The sequence below is a fragment of the Ctenopharyngodon idella genome, chromosome 21 (assembly GCF_019924925.1).
Source record: "Ctenopharyngodon idella isolate HZGC_01 chromosome 21, HZGC01, whole genome shotgun sequence".
Taxonomy (NCBI): Eukaryota; Metazoa; Chordata; class Actinopteri; order Cypriniformes; family Xenocyprididae; genus Ctenopharyngodon; species Ctenopharyngodon idella.
In genome coordinates, this window is record NC_067240.1 from 157,839 (window position 1) to 180,000 (window position 22,162).

Genomic DNA, 22,162 nt, shown 5'->3' on the forward strand with positions numbered 1-22,162 from the left:
CTTTTTGACGAATTACTTTTGTACCTGCGTCTGCTAATTGCATAAATGTAATTGTAAACCCTTTGTAGAATGATTAAACAAAAATATCGTATACCAAAATCCTGCATCCTGTGATTGGTCCGTTCTGACCAGCGCTGAGAAAAGTACCAGGTTTCACGTGACAGCGCCAGTTCTGTTCAGCAAGAGCGGGAAATAATTCAAACAGATAATTTAACGGCCATTCAGTTGTGAGGAATGGTGTGAAGCAGTATAATTATTGTAGAAGAAAGATTCGGTCATCGCGTCTGACAGGTTTTTACTTTACTTTTAAAAATCTTTCATAATGTTCAATAACTCAAATTTTCTCAAAGGAATGTACATGATCATTTAGCATTTGCTCTTTAATCACAGTGTATTTTAATAGCGGATATTTGAATTGCTTGTTTTTATTATATATTTTCACATGCCGGTTTGTTTGCAGTAAAAAGCAACAGTCTGTGTGAAGCTCATACAACAATAGTTAAGAGCACTGGTATATCTATATTCCATGTGTTCTGATTTCATAAGATAGTTTTCACCATGATGAAGCTCGGAAATGTCATTCTCCATTCAAGTGTCGTGTTTGATTACACGTCGATGCTATTTTTATTCTAAATGCAGAACAGCGCTTTATTTTTCAGCACTTTATTGGAGGGGAAATTATAGAACAATTATTTCATTTTCTTTCTATGTGTCTTCAGAAGACTTGGAACATAAGACCCAATTAATGGTGCATTCGTAGTGCTTTTTGCAGCTTAATTAACAGACGTCACGTGGTCACTTGTAGATGAGGAGTGTCATCTACAATTTCTTTAGATCCCGAGAGTCTTTCCAACATCTCAGCAGCATTTTCGTAACTACAGAGCTCAAAGCCATCACCATAACGCCACCTGCTGACCACATTAGTGCAGTTTTTTCTGCATTCAAGTCTTTTTCTTCATTAGACTATATGAACTACAGCAAGATAAGCAAAACAAAGGAAGACTATGATCGAATCGCACTGCATGTGTTTATTAGTTATTTTCTCCAATATTAGAAACAGTGCATCATAAAGAAAAAAACAATATCAAATTTAAACCATGAAAAAAGACGACAAACAGAAGCTGAAAGAAACACAATCCCTTATTTGCAGTGGTATAAACTTCGCATAGATATATTCATATTTACATATTAATTTATAATTACATGGGAGAAGAAACTAAATGTACAATGCTACAAAAAGTATTTACAAATCAATAAATACACATACACACGCGCACAAACAAAATGAAAGGCAAAAGTACAAAGGACAATTCATATTGTACAAAAATTACAAAAAAGAACATACAAAACCAGAGTGTGTGAGTCTTTCTTTTTTGTTTTTCTTAAATATTTCTTGACATTGAAAAAGAAATGGCACCAGATATCTGCGGTATTCCGATCCGATCTGAGAGATCTTGGCAAATGGTTGATTTTCCTGAACAGGCAGTGCTGATCTCACTGGACTGAGACGCTTTAAAAAAGCGCAGAGATCTTTGGCCCTTTTGGTTTTGTCGTCATAAAACACAAGACATGAACACACATACAAAGACAATAAAACATAGCAAGCACATGCACACACACACACACTCGTACAGTCACGTATAAAGGATCTGGGTTCTGGAAATATGGCAGGTCCGTGTCACCCAGATTGTGTAGCGTGTGCATCCAGTCAAGAACCATCACTGAACTACAGGTAAAACAAAACATACTCTCATTACAATTCATGTTAATTTCTCTTTTTGTGTGCAGATTCATATTTCATGTCGTTTCTCTCTTCTCAGTGCAGGTTCATCATGACCGCAACACCAACAAAAAAAACTCAAATCCTCATCTTTATTTCAAATGCCAAGGTCAAAAATTAGCATCGGGGACAAAAAACGCAGCACACTGCAGAAGAGGCTTTCACGCATCAATGCGCAGAGACAAAGCAACCGGAAGTCATTCATTTTCAACAGGAATTGGCGATGGGTGGCGACCGATTGATAATGCCATGTGGAACTTTACGTGAATGAGTGCCGCTAATAGGACTGAAGACATTGTAGCATGTGATCTCGATGAGATACTGAAGTCAAGATGGAGACGTTCATGTCACCGTGAGCGACTGCACTGTTATACTAAAAAAATTGCTGGAATTCTGTTCATTATGCACTGTTCACTACGACATCATACAAAACCAATGACAGTCACTCGGCAACCTCTGTCGATTAACATCTCTGAATGTGTGAATGAAAGTGAGAAATCAAAGCATGAGACAGAGAGAGACGATTCATCGGCCTGAGCACCACCGTGATAGTAACGAGGAAAAACATGATGCGTGTAACATTCTGATGAACACGTGCGGTCTCTTCCTGTCATGTGATCAGCCAGATGACCACAGCATCATGTGAAGGAGAACAGTGGCATTCTGGAACCATAGTTCATAGCACGACAGATGCTCCTGTCTGGTTCAGTCCTCCGACGGCAAGCACTGACATCAGAAGCAGAGCATTCCGTGACATCACAGACAACGGTTGGGAGATTGGGGAATGACTGTAAACATACAGATCGCCTCTCAGGGAGAGAGTTTTGCTGTGAGGTTGCCGTGGTCCCAGCCAAACCCCTTATGACGTATTTGGGAAGTCCAGGCGGAGGCCACTGCTAAAATTCAGCCGCTGCTGTACTGACACAACAAGAGTTTGAAAATTCAGAAGATTCCCTTAGCGATTTTAAGACCTTTCTGTTTCATTCGAGGCAGCGTGGAGCTGGCCACGTGTTTGGTTCGGCCTCCTCTGGGGAAACCTCTCTTCTTCAAGACAAAGTCATAGTTGGCTGTGGAGTTCATGGCGTAAAAAACATTGGCGTTGTCAGGAATCTTCAGCTCTGTGTGGAAACAGAATAACAGGAGCTACTTTAAAATCAGGTCACTTTCAACCAAAAAATCAGATGAAATTGAAGCGATCAGCAAGATGACTAGGCAAAAATCAGCGGAGGTACTGTCATTTTTAGTTGTTTTATGCTGTATTCATAGGTATTTTATGAAGACTGACCCTTGTCCTCACTGATTTTCTGAACCAGTTCATAATCCTCGGCTCGCTCACGGTCCAGGTTGTGTTTAACCATGGCTTTCCTCACTACCGCAGGAGTCTTATCCTGACTGGTGACCTGAAACAGACAAACAAAGAAGGTTAAAGGTTGGTTAAAGAGGACTCTACGTCTGTGTCAACAATATAAGTACGAACAGCAGCTGTAGCTAGTTGACTAATAGGGAGGGGATTCCTCACTTCAAATTTAACTAATCTTTTTATCGTTCTGGTTTACTGCTAAAATTTCACAAGCACAGAACAGCACTTGTGTCTGCCGCAGATGCAAAGAATGAGAACATGTGATATACGCGTTCACTTTTAGCAAGGATAAACTGACTACCTTGGTGTGAAATGATCAAAAGTCAGCCATTTAGAGCCAGTGGCTCCAAAATAATGTTTGTGAACCCTTGAGACTTTCCTGAATATCTGCATAAATTGGACCTACATTGCAATCAGATCTTCACCCAAGTCCTCTAACTAGATAAAGAGAGTCCAATTAAACTCAAAACACAAAAACATTATATATTTTCACTCATTTATTCATCAAAATGAACCTAAATTGAATGTCCTTGCTGAATGAAGTATGTGAACCTTTGTCTTCAGAGTCTGTTGTGATCGTTTTGAGCAAGTAAAGGTCCCGCACATCAGCTGATAAATTCACACTTGATTCAATGAAACATCAGTAACTTTGAGGTGGTGTTTACACAACACTGCTTTCAACTAAACACAGAAAACTTTTTTATGCATTTTGGCTGTTCATTTACACGACAACGGCGTTTTGGGGGCCTGAAAATGCAAACTTTTGAAAACAAGTTTTTGAATACAGTTACTGTCTCCCTGTAAACTACAAAAACGCGAATTTGTGAAAACGGTGACGTCATCCACATGCGTATTGTGTGTTCAGTCTATAGGCACGTAGTGTTTCTTTGTAAAGTGACATTGCCATCTACTGGCCTGGCAGCAGAATACAGCGCTTTTAGTCATTTATGCAGATCCGTGTGAACGGGGACCGCTTTGACGACGTTGTCACCTGTATGCAAGGGAAAAACTTTTCCGTGTTTAGTACATTGTTGTCGTGAAAACGTACCCTAATAATTCTCTCTAGAGGTTCACAAACTTTGTCCAATAAAGATATTTGCTCCTGCATCACTGTAGTCAATACATAAATTAAACAATGCAAAGATCTGTGCATTATTTGTGTATAGTTATATGACTAGATGAAGATCTGATCAGGCCCCCAAAAAACAAACAAAAGTGTTCACAAACTTTTAAGCATTGTAATTAATGTAGTTCTTCTAAGTCTTGTTTACTTTTATATGATAAACAGTTTTGCTACTGTGTGAGTCCTGAAACAAAACCAGCTGAGAACAAATGATCTAGATGATTCTTCCTCACCAGTATGCTCTTGTACATGTTTCCATTGTCTACGTCCATGCTGACTCTGATGATGCAGCAGTCGTCCACCTGTTGGTTGTAAAGCGGCAGAGAGAGAGACGAGTAACTGGACACGCCCGACACGGAGCGTTTGTGTGAGCGGGACGCCGTGACCGGTGTGGACGACACCGAAGACGAGGAGGCACTACTGGAGCCAGAACCTGAGCCGAGACCCGACGCGTCCAGAGACGAGAGAGACGTAGACTCCCAAAACTGAAGGACAGACAGACAGAGATTGAAGACGTTTGCAGCTTGAGTTCTTAATATCAGTTCTGATTCAAGCAGTGACAGAGGAATTGATGACTCCAGACCAGATAAAACCCACACCATCGTGTGGTGACCACACACACAAACACCAGGAGTCCCGACTGTGACTACAATGGTTGCACAACAATCATTTAAAATCTTGTTAGAACTGGTAACAGAGGGGTCTCATCAGATTTCATCTGTTCAGGTGTTAGTTAAAGACATGCTTACCAGTGTTGCCTGCAGTGCTGCTATTCAGCATTATTCTGTTTTGCTCTGTTCTCTGCATGCAACAATGAACATGGTGCCGAGTCATGAACAAATGACTCTTATGAGATGGTTCTTTTTGATGAGTAAGTCAAACATTTTCACAAATCAGTCTCAATCTCACAAGCAAGTTGGAGGTTTAAATAACCACTATGAATACAGCAATAACCAATGTGAAATTCAGTGTAGCACTCCACTTTGTTTAAATCATTGTTAGAAACACTTTCCAGTGCTGGGATTGCGTGGAAACACAGGTACACACCTTTACAGCGTGTATATAGAGCAATTTGAGAACTAAAAAAGGTCATTTGGGTTTGTCAGTTTGGCTTAGTCATGTATTTAGTCGGGAGTCCTGATGCACTCAAGAAAGAAAATTTAAAAAAAAATCAAAACTAGAGTGATCTGCAACCAGTTAATCATCACAAACACAAAGACACACATCAGAAACGCTGACACAATGAACGCCAGTGATGATGAGCTCGGCCAGAATGGATGAGAGAAATGACTGGACGGGCGGAGAGACGAAATGAGATGATAGAGAGAGAGAGAGAGTACCGTGGGTATCAGGTCTCCTGTAGGGCCGCACTTCCCTAAGGTAGAATTGGAATGTTTTACGAAGGGCGTGGAGGTCTACAGGAAGGAAGTAAAGCTACAGTCACTAATAGACACAGCAGAGCTCCGCAGCGCCCCCTCTATGTGAGAGAGCGCACAACAGATTCGTTGAGCATTTTCAGACCTGTAGATCGCTACCTTTGTTCCGAAACAGGGACTTCAATTGATACAATGTTGCATTTTCTTCTTGGTTCAGTTCGCTTTCACAAGGCGTCATTACTAAAATGTGTTTATGCAAGTCACATGCGAGTAAAGCCGAAAGTATAGTTCACGTTTTACGCGTACATGAGGGTCAGCGTATAGTGCACGTGACACGAATTTGGTCATCAGAAGAATATGCGCGTACTGTACACGCACCGCCGGATTTTGTAACTGTGCGTACTTGTATGCGCAGGTCACACATGCGCATTTAATTTTTTTGCAGTAGTTTATCCACAAGGTGGCAACCGTGCCCTGGGGATGACGATTCACAAGGTAGTCAAAGAAAACCTGCATAAACAGAACAGACCGGAACGCATGCAAGTTACAGTGACAATGGAGGCCTATATAGATGAGAGATTGTGTGAAGAGGTTAGAAAGTGCCCTCATCTGTACATCTCTAGCATGAAAGAATACAAAAAAGTGTTTACATGGGTTGTAACTCGTGGAGAGATTGCTCAAAACTGCGCATGCGTCAAACTTTCCAAGGCTCTGCGTTCGACTGTGCGTGTACACTAGCGTTCATGTAAAAAAATATATATACCCAGGGCTTTAAACTGTCCTCTCACTGGTAAGATCAGGAGTGTCCAAACTCGGTCCTGGAGTGCCACTGTCCTGCAGAGTTTAGCTCCAATTTGCCTCAGCACACCTGCTTGGAGGATTCTAGCCTATAGTAAAACCTTGATTAGTTGGTTCAGGTGTGTTTAATTAGGGTTGGAGCTGAACTCTGCAGGACAGTGGCCCTCCAGGAGCAGGATTGGACACCCCTGGGTAAGATGCTCATAGTGTCCTCCATCGAGATAGATTAACAAGTTAACTCCACTGGTTTATTGTAGCTTTATCTGTATATGAATCTAATTAATTAGAGTGGGAATCAAGGCTTCGTCGAGACAGGATTCTTGCTCGGTTAGGGGACATTTCAAGAGGTAGTCTTTGGATTTCAACTGCGATAACTAATGTGTTCACCCACATAATCAGACACTGCTGCTTTTTATGTGACTCATTAACCATTATGAGTTATGATACAGCTTGGTTCATTGGTCTGTTGGGTTGCTTTGCTTTCTCACCACAGCAGAACTGCTCCATGCCATTTTCATATATATGCCTAAACAAACTGAACTAAGGGAGAAAATGTGCCAGGTTCTGAAACAACCCCTCCAAAGGAGCCAGGTGTGAAAACGCCCATCGATATCATCGGTCAGTCAAAAATAGCCCTCAAAGTTTAAAACCCTTGTTTTAGGGCAATGCATGATTGACATGCGAGTAGGCATACTTTAGCTGCTGTCTGGGACATTACACTACAAATGCGATGTGCTACAAATCTGTAAATCTAGATATAGAATCCACAGTGAGAGACTGAAGGACATCACCCCTGTCATCTGGAGAGACACTGTAGGATAAACAAGATGACGATAACTAAGCGTCAGTCAGAAGATGTCCTCACCTTCCTCTCCAGAGCATCTGGTGAATCAGAGATGAAGCTAATGTTGACCTCCTCCACGTCAGAGCTGCTCGATCCTGCAGACGTCACGCTGAGAGAGTCGCCGCCGTCGCCCACCGAGCCGCTCAGACACGGCGGGAAACGCAGCTGATCGAAAGACTTTGAGTGGGAGCTGCCAGAACTGCTGCAACCAGCCTCACCCGAACCCACCGGCTGCCGACTTCAAGAAGGAGACACAGAATAAACACCGGCTCCGCAACAAGCACAATAAACACATCTGAATAAAATCGGCGGAAAGGTATTGAGGCTTCAGTATGGAAGGAATACATGTCTCATTTCTTAGTGAGCTTGCTGCAATGCATTCTCGGATTGCCTTATATTTTGGCCTAAACAAGGTGACTAATCAGGCAGCATAACTTTGTTGTGTACAGGAATGCAATGCAATGTGAGTCGCTTTGGATTAAAGCGTCTGCCAAATGCATAAATGTAAATGTACTGTTTGGAATTATGCCGTCTAAGTAAACTGCTGACGAGACTTGGGAACAAAGCCCTAATATGTCGATGTGATGCTCAGCACTCACTCGCTCCATCTCTTCATGATTCCTGAGCTCTTCTTGGCTCTCAGCGTGTTGGAGGCCGATTCAGAGAGCGGCTCGATCTCACACGACTGACTGTAGCTGCAGGAAACAGAACAGAATTCAAGAGTGTTTGTGTGCGTTTATCTCTGCACATCTAAACTGATGCCGACGTCTTACCTCTCCGCCTCTGAGAGCTTCTCCACACTGGAAAGCCACGTGCTGAACCCAGCGACACGCCGAAAATTATAATTGTTACAAGCCAACTGTAACAACTTAATCTGCGCTATCACCTCAAACTCCTACAGAGGGAGACAGAGAGACAGATCAACACAACATGGCACTGACACGAGATTCATCATCAGGAACCGTTCATTCTGTTCAGACGTACCTTCCTTCTCTTCTCAAAGTTGATCAGGCCTCCCTGAGATGCACAGAAAGAATCAGTTATTACCCACATCTGCAGCTGAAACACATTCAGTAGTAACAGCTAGTGTCTCATTAGCTGAACTGCAACGCATCGACTGACGGCTTCTTTAGGCAGAGGTCTGTCACACACCCATTACGCATCACAGAGGGATGACAGAATAAACGTCTCCACTGGAAGAAGAACAGGAGCACCTCCCGAATATACACAAAACGATTGTGTTCGGTTCAGTTTGTACATTGATTTTAAGGTCAATAGTCTGCTATGATTTCTGTACAGTGGGAACAACAAAGAATCAGTCTTGAAATATTTTATTTTATATGAACAGCTGCTTCCACAGTTGATGAGAGAAAAGAGAAAAAGTCTCCCGTGTGCTTGATGTGAGGAGCAATATTTGTGTGTCTGTTAAACTTATAAGAGAGACAGAAAGACAGATACTCACGTCCAGATAGTCTTTCATGGCTGTGTCCATCATGACCAGATCCGTGAGGAAAGTTCCCAGATAAGGAATCGTCCCCTGCATTACAGTCTGAAGCACACAATCATTCTGTGAGTTCAGCAGTATAAAACACGACATCTGATGACAGACGGGCTGCCATTTAAATATATATTACACCGATCAGGCATAACATTATGACCAACTTGCTAATATTGTGTTGGTCCCCCTGTTGCTGCCAAATCAGCCCTGACCCGTTGAGGCATGGACTCCACTAGACCCCTGAAGGTGTGCTGTGGTATCTGTAGATGTTAGCAGCAGATCCTGTAAGTCCTGTAAGTTGCGAAGTGGGGCCTCCATGGATCGGACTTGTTTGTTCAGCACATCCCACAGATGCTCAATTGGATTGAGATCTGGGAAATTTGGAGGCCAAGTCAACACCTCAAACTCGTTGTTGTGCTCCTCAAACCATTCCTGAACCATTTTTGCTTTGTGGCAGGAGCATTATCCTGCTGAAAGAGGCCACAGCCACCATGGAATACCGTTTCCATGAAAGGGTGAACATGGTCTGCAACAATGCTTAGGTAGGTGGTACGTGTCAAAGTAACATCCACATGGATGGCAGGACCCAAGGTTTCTCAGCAGAACATTGCCCAAAACATCACAATGCCTCCACCGGCTTGCCTTCTTCCCATAGTGCATCCTGGTGCCATGTGTTCCCCAGGTAAGTGACGCACACGCACCCGGTCATCCACGTGATGTAAAGAAAACGTGATTCATCAGACCAGGCCACCTTCTTCCATTGCTCCGTGGTCCAGTTCTGATGCTCACGTGTCCACTGTTGGCTCTTTCGACGGTGGACAGGGGTCAGCATGGGCACCCTGACTGGTCTGCAGCTATGCAGCTCCATACGCAACAAACTGATGCACTGTGTATTCTGACACCTTTCTATCAGAACCAGCATTAACTTCTTGAGCAATTTGAGCTACAGTTGCTCGTCTGTTGGATCGGACCACACGGGCCAGCCTTCGCTCCCCACGTGCATCAATGAGCCTCGGCCGCCCATGACCCTGTCGCCGGTTCACCACTGTTCCTTCCTTGGAGCACTTTTGATAGATACTGACCACTGCAGACCGGGAACACCCCACAAGAGCTGCAGTTCTGGAGATGCTCTGATCCAGTCGTCTAGCCATCACAATTTGGTCCTTGTCAAACTCCCTCAAATCCTTACGCTTGCCCATTTTTCCTGCTTCTAACACATCAACTTTGAGGACAAAATGTTCACTTGCTGCCTAATATATCCACCCACTAACAGGTGCCTTGATGAAGAGACGATCAGTGTTATTCACTTCACCTGTCAGTGCTCATAATGTTATGCCTGATCGGTGAATATATATGGACTAAAAGATAGAAAGATTAAAACAAAGATAGATGGATAGACAAGCTAAATTTGACTTATGAATCAGATATGAATGTTTATGGTTTCTGAATATCTCACCAGATCTCTCTGCGGCTGCTGTCTTTTCTGGGCCCGTTTAGGGTTGATCTCCAGAGTGGCAAATTTGGATGTTCCCTCCTGCCAAAGAGACACAAGCCCCAAGAGTAGTTTTTATTATTTTTTTCTTAAACATAGCACCTAAAGGAGATCTGTCAGGTAAAGCAGCGAGTGCGCGCACACACACACACACACACACACACAGGTGTCGCACTCGTACCTTTATCAGCAGTTCTCGGCTCAGTGAGTGGTTGTTCTCATCAGAGAATATCTCCGACAGCTCCTGGAAGATGCGAATGTTTTCTCGTGACACTTCATCCCATGTTTTCTTGAGCCGGTGAACCGGGTTGCACTGCAGCGCCGACAGAATCGCACGCAGAGACGAGAAGTTCTTCAAGATCCGACATTCCTGAGCAAAAAGACTAATCTTAAAATCAACAGTCAACAAGCAATCGGACAAGCGACGCGTTTGTCATGTGATCAGACTGACTCTGGCTACTTGGATCCAGTGCTCCAGGATACGCGCTCTCTGGGAGAACTTGAGCGTCCGGTCGCTCAGACAGGTGGAAATGACGCAGTTGGTGACGCGGTTAAACTGGCTGACCGTGGCTCTGATGGTCGGCGCCAGATGTTCCTTTCCTTTCTTATCTCTCTGAGACCAGATGCTTCCCAAACAGTGATACGGCACCACCCGCTTAAACAGCTCCTGCACAACAACACAGAGTTAAAGTTTCCAGCGTCAACACGAGTCTTTCTCTCTCTGAGAATGAGAAACACTGAGCTTTTCCAGTTCTCTTTACATACAGACCAGAGGATCAGATGTGTAAAACTCAAGCATGCTCTTGTCTGTGTGTGTGTGTGTGTGTGTGTTGCTCACTGCGTCCATCAGGGTGAACTGCTCCGCCACCACAGTGGGGTCAAAGCTCAGGAAATCGGGTCGATCTTCATCGAATCCATTCTCCTCCAGCAGTGTGAACGCACAGCAGCCCTGATCCAACACTGCAGAGAGAAAGACACTGTTCTGCTGATGCTTTACTACCAGTAGATGGTGCTAACGTCTGGTATTACATGTCTATTCTAGTTCAGCTTAGAACTGATTGTCAGAGTTGAGATGATGCACTGATTGTTGATGACAAACCCTCCTGGTCCGATTCCTGCTGGAGTCTCCGGTGGAACTGGCTCAGGAGGTTACAGGCCCGGCGCTCCAGGTCAGATCCCGGGAAGTTGAGCTGCAGGTAGTGGATCAGGCGTCTCAGGCAGCTGTATTCCGGAGGCTTCCAGAAGTCCTCAGAGTACTGATCCAACCAGGCGCCCAGAATAGAGGAGATGGTGCTGCAGAAACACGCAGAAAATATATTTACATTCATGCATTTGACAGATACGCATTTGACCAGTTCATACATTCCCTTAGAATCAAACCCTAGTGCCGCGATCTGCTGTCTGAGCTTCAGGAATTCTTCATTATTTAAATATGTAATTTTTTAAAGAACCAACATGCACATATGAAGCGGTGTGTGTTTCAGACATGAATCACGTACTTCCTGAGCTCCGTTCGCTCGTCAGCGGTCATTCTGCGCGCGTCTGCGCCCGGCTGCAGTTTAGCGTATCTGTAAGAATACACAAGCTCATATCACATCAAAATGTTGTAAAATTCATGAATTATTAAACAAATTCGATTTCAGGAGTAAAGCTGCTCTACAGAAGACAAGAGTCATTATTCAGATCAATTCAGTTTGTTCTTATCAGTGCAGTCAGATCAATAATATCACTGAATATTAAGTATTTTGAATATATTGTGTGTGTGTGTGTGTGTGTGTGAGTGACCTGTTGAGCAGAAGGTCCAGCACTTGTTTGGTGGTGGCAAACGTCCTGTAAGTGCAGAGGAAGATGGTGACATATGTGGAGTCGTTCCCTCTGAAGGCCGTCACCATGTACTCCACCAGACGCTCCAGCGTTCCGGCTTTAATGGTGCGCAGCTTACAGGTCTCGTACAGACTGAGGCCGGAGTCCGAGTCCACACCCATCCAGCGCTGACTCTTACTGGACGACTGGTACATCTGGACCTTCCTCAGCGTGATGCTAAACACCGCGCCCTCCTCCACCTCCTCACCGATCTCCTGACTCGCATTCTACACACACAGATGAAGAAGACTTCAAAACTGTTCACACGACAGCTGCTGTCATTTCACTACAGTCAATGGGTGTTTAAAGGGTTAGTTCACCCAAAAATGAAAATAATGTCATTAATCACTCACCCTCATGTCGTTCCACACCCGTAAGACCGTCGTTCTTCTTCTGAACACAAATTAAGATATTTTGGATGAAATCCAAGAGGTTTATGACTCGTTCAAAGATAGCAATATAATCAACACTTTCAAGGTCCAGAAAGGTACTAAAGACATCGTTAAAACAGTCATGTGACTGCAGTGGTTCAACCTTAATGTGATGAAGAGACGAGAATACTTTTTGTGCACAAAAACAAAACAAAAATAGCGACTTTATTTAACAATCTCTTCTCATCCTTACGCAGGTGACGCAGTAAGCACAGCGAAAGCTTCTGTGTTTACGTCCGAATGCTGGCTCAGTATTGGCCAAAGCTTATCACGTGATCAGCATGACGCATGCGTGTGATGCTGATGCAGGAATCGGCCAATAATGAGTCTGCGTTCTGAGGTAGAACCTGGAAGTGCTGGACGTAAACATATGAGAATGACACAGAAGAGATTGTTGAATAAAGTCGTTATTTTTGTTTTGTTTTTGCACACACAAAGTATTCTCGTCTCTTCATAACATTAAGGTTGAACCACTGCAGTCACATGACTGTTTTAACGATGTCTTTAGTACCTTTCTGGACCTTGAAAGTGTTGATTATATTGCTGTCTATGGACGAGTCATATACCTCTCGGATTTCATCAAAAGTATCTTAATTTATGTTCTGAAGATGAACGAAGGTCTTACGGGTGTGGAACGACATGAGGGTGAGTAATTAATTACAGAACTTTCATTTTTGGATGAACTAACCCTTTAAGGCTTCTAACGCACAAGCTCGGCTCAGATGGATTAATTCTCTCTTCAGTATAAAGGAGTTTCAGGGTCACAGTTGGGAGGTTTCAGTCGGTTAATCTTTGCTCTTGCTGTATAAACACACATCTAAACCAGTTTAGGGCTCGTATCACACATTCAATAGGTTGTTTATTAAAAAAAGTAACCAATGGAAGCTTGTTTCTGCTACGGAAAAAGGTAAGGTCAACTATTTTCTTGCACTTCTGAGTTTTCTGTTAATTCTGAGCAATTGCAAGCTATAAGTCCAAACTGTGATATATAAACAAACAATTCTGACTTTGTCCTCACACTACTGAGTTTATGCCTTGCAATTCTGAGTATCTAAACTCAAAATTGCAAGAAAAAAGAATTGTGTGATAAAAATTGGCAATTCATTTTTTATTTTTTATTCTTTATTCTGTGGCGGAAACAAGCTTCCACAGCAGGTCTGAAGTATTTCTCAAGGGCTCCGTCTGTCACTGACAGCCTTCTTTGCTTCATAAACCCGAGGCGTCGGGATCTGCTACACCAGACCGGTTTAACTCCAGGACAACTCAACCTATCACAGACAGAGAGACGCTTGGGATAAAAGCATCTGCTGCACGAGGGAGAGAGAGAGAAACGAGGTGTGTCGTGTTTCAGGAAGCATCAGTGATTCACACCGATCAATAACTGAAACAGAAAACAAGTTGCACAATCACCGTCTCTGTGTGTGTTTTCATCTCGAGAAACTAGGGATGAGCAAAACCACACGCTAGTCAGTTCATCGCCTGAACAACTAGGAGTTATTAGACTGTTTCATCAAACACACTCTTCATGAGACTCACTCGTGTTTCTGATCCGATACCAGACGCTGAATAAAAGAGAGAAACTCATATTCATCCCTCTGACCTCTTTAAATATGATCTATAAACCAGTCTTCAGGGAACATTCAGGATTCGGGTTTCTTCACGGCAAATAAAGCTCAAACATTACCCAGAGTGCTTTGCACAGAGAGCAGTCAGTGTTTTGCAGGTTTTCAGATCATCAGAAGCTTCATGTGTCTGCGGTGGCAGATTAGATCAGTTAACAAACTCCACGGCTACTGTCTCAGTCACCTGACTGAAATGAAGTAACACTGTCCGCATCTGGCAAATGCATAAGCTGTAAAAATGTAAACTTAATAATCAATATTGGCACGACTCGAGAATGTTTCGTATTGATCCACACACTGACTGATAACCAACAGACGGACGGAAACTCTCAGCATTACAGAACACGTTATTAGTGACGCCAACAACAGCACAAATATCACTGATTCACACTGCAGTGCATGCTGGGAAGACTGCAGACATCACAAGAGAGTTCTGTTGATGTGACCATCAAACATTTGTCAAGAGAAATCACAAATATCATCTAAACTTCATATTTATTTTTACTGTATTAATAATTCACTGTAAAGCTATTAATAATGTGGAATTAAACATTTAAATGCATGTGCAATGCATTATTTGTTTTTATAAATAATTGTAACCATTCTTATACTTGCATAATCATGAAGTTACACCTTTATTACATATATATATTATATATGTATTATAACATGATATAAGCACATGACATTTGTTTGCATAACAATTAAAACTTGTCATATGTAGTTGCATTGATATATTACAGTACACAACTGATAAAGTGTGTATTATGTGGCATCCATTTGTTTATTTAATATTTCTGCAGATTAGTAATATTCAAAACAATATTGCTTATAATAATACTAATCCAATAATAATAATACAGTCTGTTGTTTTATTATAATTAAGGTCTGGAGTGTCTCCTATATACGAGGTCAGTAATATCTTTATTGTTTATTATTTCTACCTCCAGGTGAGGTGTGTCCGGGTCCAGATGTGTGAATCGGTTCAGCACCGCAGGATTCGGCTCGTCGTGAATCTCGAGTCTCACAGATTCCCGGATGCTCCGGATCCGCCAAACACTGGCGTCAAACATGACGGAACCGAAGCCGAACTCACATCCCGCTACAAACACCATCGGTACCGGGAAACCCGACAGAACTACAGCTACACACGACCGTAACCATCACTGACTGAGAGACGATGAGAGAGAGAGAGAGAGACAGAGTTCGGGCTCCGCCTCTTCTCCTCTCGGGATCATGATATCATTCCCACATCAGAACCACAGAAACAGAACGGGTGAGCAGAATGTCAATCAACACGAGAAGGAGGGTCTAAAAGTGGGCGGAGCTTCAGGAGACCGAAGTATCAAACCAAAGATTTGCGCTTGATGAGCCGCAGAGCGCCGCCTGCTGGAGGAAACACGAAACGACCTGCAGAGATCCAGTCATCTTGAGAGAATAGAGAGAACTTGACCAGCGACAGAAACGAGTTTACTTGACAAAAACCTTCGCAAGTGTACAAACTCTCTCAAAACGCGTTCATGAGTTCATGAAACTTCCGTCACACATCTGGTGTGAGTTAAACGAGCAAACGGAGTCCAGAGATGATGTCACTGCCAGTAACCACACACACACACACACACACACACACACACACACAGAGTGATTTATTAGTAACAACAATCAGTTCTGACATTTAAAGTCACCATGAAATCACACTGGACAATTCTTGTTTTTTTATGGAATATTGTTTATTCTAAATGATTTATCATTATCGTTTTAAATTAATGTTCCTTATAATCTTGAATCAGAATATCTTCTCCTCCCTCTTGCAGCATCTCATCTGTTCTCTGATCATGAGGGCGGGGCAACCTGTCACTCACATGAGATCCACCAATAGCAAACCACAACCATCCAATCAATTCCCCACAGACAAAATCAAGCCCCGCCCTACATTTGTTCTTGTTTGAGAAGCGTTTCACTCGGATATACGACACAACAGGGAAGAAAAGACTTCTGTTTCATGTTGACTTTACTTCATTAGAGTAAATGTTGGATGTTTAAGGGAGGCACATTCGCATACGGAAAACATTAAACAAACTGATCTAAACAGGCTGATCTAATCAATCTGAGTGATGTGATGCCTGTCTGATGACATCACTGACAGCAGATCAGACACTGAGAAACCATCAGGAAATACAGGTCACATGTTGCAGAACCAACTCGACTTATTCTCTGCATGTTCAAATGAACTGAACAACTCATGAGTGCGACTCAGGTGTAGGGTGGACGCGTCATGTGACAGGAAGTCTCACACACGCTTCACTGTCCCAGTGCAGCCCACAGGACACAGATGTGACGCGACCCTTGACCTGTGCCAGTGCTGTATTACCCACACTCACAGGATGAATGAGTGGTCATGTGATCAAGCTGTGTACAGGACGGTCATCCCTCCTCAAAAACATCCTCTGTGATACAGTTAAACCTGTCAAATACCAGCTGAGAACATCGCGTCCAACTGAGAGTCAAGAAGTCAGAATGAACTTACAGGCATCATTCAGCCAAAAACAAAATGGCTTTAAAACATAATAAACATTGGTTTAATAATGTAAAAATGCAGAAAGTTTTCTGTGATGGGTAGGTTTAGTGTAAGGGGAGAGAATATACAGTTTGTACAGTATAAAAACCATTACGTCTATGGAGAGTCCCTACAAGGATAGTGAATGTCCTTGTGTGTGTGTGTTTGTATGTGTGTGTGAATGTGGCTCTTCAGTAGAAACACTGATAATGAATCAAACTGACCTTCACATGTCAGACCGCCTCAAACACACTGCACACGTGTGAAAAGAAAACCACAACATTTCACTAACACGACCACGTCTTTACTAGGGTTAGCCACTGTGATACGGTGAGAATCGTAGGCACTAGATTAATGCAGATCTACATTCCTTCAGTTCACTGAACCCCGTGAAGACGCTTTTCTGCATTTGTCATGAAGAACTTCAGAAATGAGAGAATCTCCCTGTGTGACAGCGCCACCTGCTGTTTTAGAGCGCTCAGAAACTAAAGATGCACATAATCATGATTCAGAACTCCACATGTTGACCTGATGTGGTGAGCTGTTGTTCAGGAGAGGACAGACCGGGTCAATCTAGACAACATCTGCTGATTCTCTTACTGGTTTCATGTTTCATGGGTAAATTAACTAATACTGGACTCACATACCTGCATTTGACTGAACATGTTTAACTGCATGAGGCTATTCTGAGACTATCCTGAGATTATACTGAGATTATACTAAGACTATACTGAAACTATACTGAGATTATACTGAGGCTATACTGAGATTATACTGAGACTTTACTGAGACTATTCTGAGATTATACTGAGACTATTCTGAGATTATTCTGAGATTATACTGAGATTATTCTGACTATTCTGAGACTATACTATGATTATACTGAGACTATTCTGAGATTATACTGAGACTATACTGAGATTATACTGAGATTATACTAAGACTATACTGAGACTATACTGAGATTATACTAAGACTATACTGAGACTATACTGAGATTATACTAAGATTATTCTGAGACTATACTGAGATTATACTAAGATTATTCTGAGACTATACTGAGATTATACTGAGACTATTCTGAGACTATACTGAGATTATACTGAGATTATTCTGAGATTATACTGAGATTATTCTGAGATTATACTGAGACTATACTGAGATTATACTGAGATTATACTAAGACTATACTGAGACTATACTGAGATTATACTAAGACTATACTGAGACTATACTGAGATTATACTGAGATTATACTAAGACTATACTGAGATTATACTGAGACTATTCTGAGACTATACTGAGATTATACTGAGACTATTCTGAGACTATACTGAGATTATACTGAGACTATACTGAGACTATTCTGAGGCTATACTGAGATCATACCAAGACTATCCTAAGATTATACTGAGACTATTCTGAGACAATCCTGGGCTATACTAAGGCTATCCTGAGATTATACTGATGCTATCCTAAACTATACTGAAATTATACCGAGACTATCCTGAGGCTATAATGACACTGTCCTGAGGCTATACTGTGAAGCAGGATCTGGAGATTGTGGCAGCTGTGCTGGCCGAAGCCCAAACATGGATTGTGGTGATGGCGGTAAGCGGAGACTGATGGGGCCCGAAACAGGATAACACAGAAAACTCACCACAAAACAAGACTGAAGTGCTGCTGTGAGGATTCCTGTCAGGAAAAACATGCAGAAACCACCTCTGTAGCTCTACATCTACTCCTGAAGGGGGCGTATAAGCAGCTTAAAGGGTTAGTTCACCTAAAAAACAACTAAAACAAATCCACATGAATGGAGCAGTTTAATCCAAGTCTCCTGAAGAGACACAATTGCTTTATATGATGAACAGATTTAGTTTTTATGCTTTTATTCACATATAAGTGTGGCAGCGTCAGAGTTTTGAGTGAATAGACTTCAATGGAGAGACAGAAATCTCTCAGATTTCATTAAAAATATCTTCATTTGTGTTTGAAGATGCAGGAGAGTCTTATGGGTTTGGAACGAGAGAGTAAATGAGGACAGAATGATCATTTTTGGGTGAACTCTCTCTTTAAGGGTCAGTGACAGTTTCTGCACAATTCCAAACTTCACATGAGTTTGTCATTAGAGAGTTTAATACGTGTGTCAGTTCTCTCTCTACAGGATGGCTGTTTGGACACATGTGACTTCAGCTAGAGATCACCGCTGACACAATGATGATTCAGCTCCTGAAACTATTATTAAATGATCTAATGGACACTGTGAACGAGAGGCAGTGAGGTCGCATTTGGGGTGAATATGAACACACACACACACACACACACACACACGCACACGTGCAGTGCACAGCTGTGGTCGACACACGCGGGGCCCAAGGGGTCAGACACTTCCTGTGTCCGATTTCACTCTGTGACTGACACAAACACAGAGATTCCAAACCCAGACGACACGAGCACATCGACTCTCTGAATCATCAGGATGAGCTCGAGAGCTGAAAACAATAACCCTGTTGTTTCTTCTTCACACTGAGGGTCTTTCTCAGATAATCAATGTTCACACACCTTCACGACACATTCATAATGGATCTGTCCAAAGAGAAACACACACACAGTCTAATTTCCACCTGCATTGAACATCAAAATATGAAGCACCAGGAGCAACATTATCTTTTTCTGCAAGTCTTAAAAACATCATTCATACATACCACGAATCAAATTGAATCAACGTACACTGCCCGAGAATAAATGAATCAAATAACTGAATGAATCAGATCGAATCAAATGATTCAAATCAAGTTGAATCAACGGAGCTGTGTACACTGAGGCTGTGTAAAATCCGTGTTTTTTGGTGGGGTTCCCCTGGTAAAATTAGCATTCCAGGGGCTAAATATCACGTTATTGGGGTCGCTGGAATGCTAATTTTCCTGGAATTGGGATGCTTTAATAGTGCTATTAAAGTAGCCCAATTCCGCAAGAAACACGCGGAATCGGCAACACTGCCCCACACAACTGTAGTGTATGATATCGAAGCTATTCTGACATTTAACCACATAATACTTGTAGCTACCTTAAGCTGACTGTTATAGTTTATTGTATTGTTATCATTTTTGTTTGTGTAATTTTTTATATTTTCTCCAACAGCTCAAGCATACATACAGGCCTATAGAATGATGCGTAAAACAAATTCACAAGGAAGAAAACGGCAATTAATAAATCAGCTCCATAACGGATTCCAGTGATCAAGGCCTTATTGCGTTCCAATTAAACACATCGCAAGAGTTTTGCCAGTAGTGGACACTCGTGCAACGTAAGAAACGATGTACATCCGAGTGAACGAATTTAGCGAGGGAAGGGCATAAAAAACCGGAATGTCTATTTATTACACTAAGTGCAAATAGCGTCTCTTGTTGGCAAATGCTATTTACACTAGCTCCGCCTACCAAAGTCTGGTTGGCCCACTCAAGACGCGTGGAGTTCGAAGCGAGTGAGGCTCGCAGTGCTGGATTTTAACGCAATCGACACGGGTTCAAATCCGCCTTTTGTCAAGCTCACATTTATTTTCAATAAAAATGAAAACAAAAATAGAGATAAACGGCGACCGAGTGTTTAATAATATTAAAAGTGTTTACTGGGTAGGGTTAGGGGAAGGTGTAGGGAGAGTTTTTATTCTCCCAATAAGGTGGCATCCATTTAATAATTTTAATAAATGTAATCATTTACACTCTGATATTATTGCATCCTGCTAATGTACAAAAATACTGAGGTGCAAATAGTATCTGCCAATATACAGTATAGATAACAACTAATTACTATTTGCTCTTATTGCAAAGAACTGATACTTTTACACGGTGTAAATAGAATCTATCGCTATAAACAACATTTATGGGATAAACACCATATCAACGTATGAAGATATACATAAAACAGAAATAAACCATGTTTTCAGACTTATAAATGAAGATCCAAAAGGGGGTTTTCGCACGGATGCCATAGAAGAACCTTACAGTGATCAGTTCCTAAAAGAACCATTTTTTTCTTAGTGTGAAGAACATTTTAATCATCTAAAGAACCTTTCCCACTATAAAGAACCTTTAGTGCAAGGGAAAGATTCCATGGATGTTAAAGGATCCTCATGGAACCATAAATCCCAATATTGAAGCTTTATTTTTAAGAGCAGCCTGATTGTCAGACCCCAGTGATGCGAGAGAGATACCTGTGTCTCCAGCATCATCATCATCTTCATCAGCTCAGACTCATCTTCATCATCGGTGTTCAGGGCAGATGTGTCACCCCTCATTCATGGCTCTGATCACACTCTGCCATCTCCGAACCGAATCGGAACCAGCGCGAATCTACTGGAAATGTTCGTCACTTCGAGTCTTTCTTTGATTATAATGAGAAACGGATCAGATCAGATCAATATGTGAAATAATCCGACATCAATCCCCGCGTTTATCATCTATATAAACCATCATAACGGCAAACGCGTGAGTAATAGGAATAAATCAGGGAGACGGAAATAAATCCATCATCGCGAATAAAATCATGATAATAAATTAGATTCAAAATGGAGGCGATGCTGAAGATCAATCTGATTCCACATCAGATTTATATTTTACTGCATATATCCATCCAGCATTTGTCGATCTGATCTCAGTGTCTCATTCATAATAAACATCAGACCCGGATCGCATTCACGAGTCCATTTAAATCCACAGATGAGAGAAACGGTCGCAGAATCCGAATCGGGCCCGAATCCCGCAGAAGCCGCTCGGATCGGAACCAGAACCCGCTGAAGATCCGAATCCAAATCCTCCTTTATTCCGGCACGAATCTCATGTTGTTATTCGCTCGTGTCCTTGACACACATCCAGTTCTCGCTCACATTCTGATGTGGGTTTGTGGGTCTGCGGCGTGAACGCGCTCGGGACAAGGGGGCGCGCGCGGGAGCGGAGGGCGTGTGCTCGCTGAAGATGACACCCGTTCAACATACTGCTGCACATACTTGTGATCAGATGTACATTATGTATGTATGTTACAGCAGGTGTGTTTTATTTGCATTAATGCGGACCATTATCACGTGACGGCTAATGAAAGAATCGCGCCTGCAGGAGGAGTTTCCATGGAAACAGAGATGCTCGACTGACATCCGTGTTCGGAATGGAGAATCACTGTACTGTATACTTAAAAACTGCCTGCGGGACAGCAATGCCACATGACCCCATTAGCGGGATTATTATAGTTAACTAAAACCAAAAATAACATACTTGAAATCAAATATATAAAAAAAAAATCCTTAAGTGTATTATATTTCAGTTAGTTGCCAAGGCAACATTTCTCATGATCAGTTTAATTTGATGGAAATGACAGACCAGGTCGAGCACATTGCATTGTGGGATACTGTATGTAACACTGATG

General features: G+C 42.2%; 1 protein-coding gene across 4 annotated transcripts; it reads right to left on the minus strand.

Moving 5' to 3' along the window:
* Positions 1 to 1,008: 1,008 nt before the first annotated feature.
* LOC127504009 (ral guanine nucleotide dissociation stimulator) lies at positions 1,009 to 21,752 on the minus strand. Of its 4 annotated transcripts, none has more exons than XM_051878314.1 (17): positions 20,958 to 21,750; positions 12,057 to 12,361; positions 11,771 to 11,839; positions 11,371 to 11,564; positions 11,110 to 11,231; positions 10,723 to 10,938; positions 10,453 to 10,641; positions 10,236 to 10,313; positions 8,744 to 8,830; positions 8,266 to 8,298; positions 8,055 to 8,176; positions 7,881 to 7,976; positions 7,303 to 7,519; positions 5,604 to 5,678; positions 4,497 to 4,748; positions 3,066 to 3,180; positions 1,009 to 2,898 (listed from the first exon to the last, which is right to left on the minus strand). In XM_051878314.1, the coding sequence occupies exons 1-17, from the start codon at positions 21,039 to 21,041 to the stop codon at positions 2,723 to 2,725; spliced, it is 2,430 nt and encodes an 809-aa protein (XP_051734274.1). In that variant the 5' UTR covers positions 21,042 to 21,750; the 3' UTR covers positions 1,009 to 2,722. The 4 variants fall into 4 exon arrangements, with proteins under 4 accessions (XP_051734274.1, XP_051734272.1, XP_051734275.1 ...); XM_051878312.1 differs by lacking the exon at positions 20,958 to 21,750 and adding an exon at positions 15,132 to 15,709; XM_051878315.1 differs by lacking the exon at positions 5,604 to 5,678 and having other exon boundaries at positions 20,958 to 21,752.
* Positions 21,753 to 22,162: the final 410 nt, after the last annotated feature.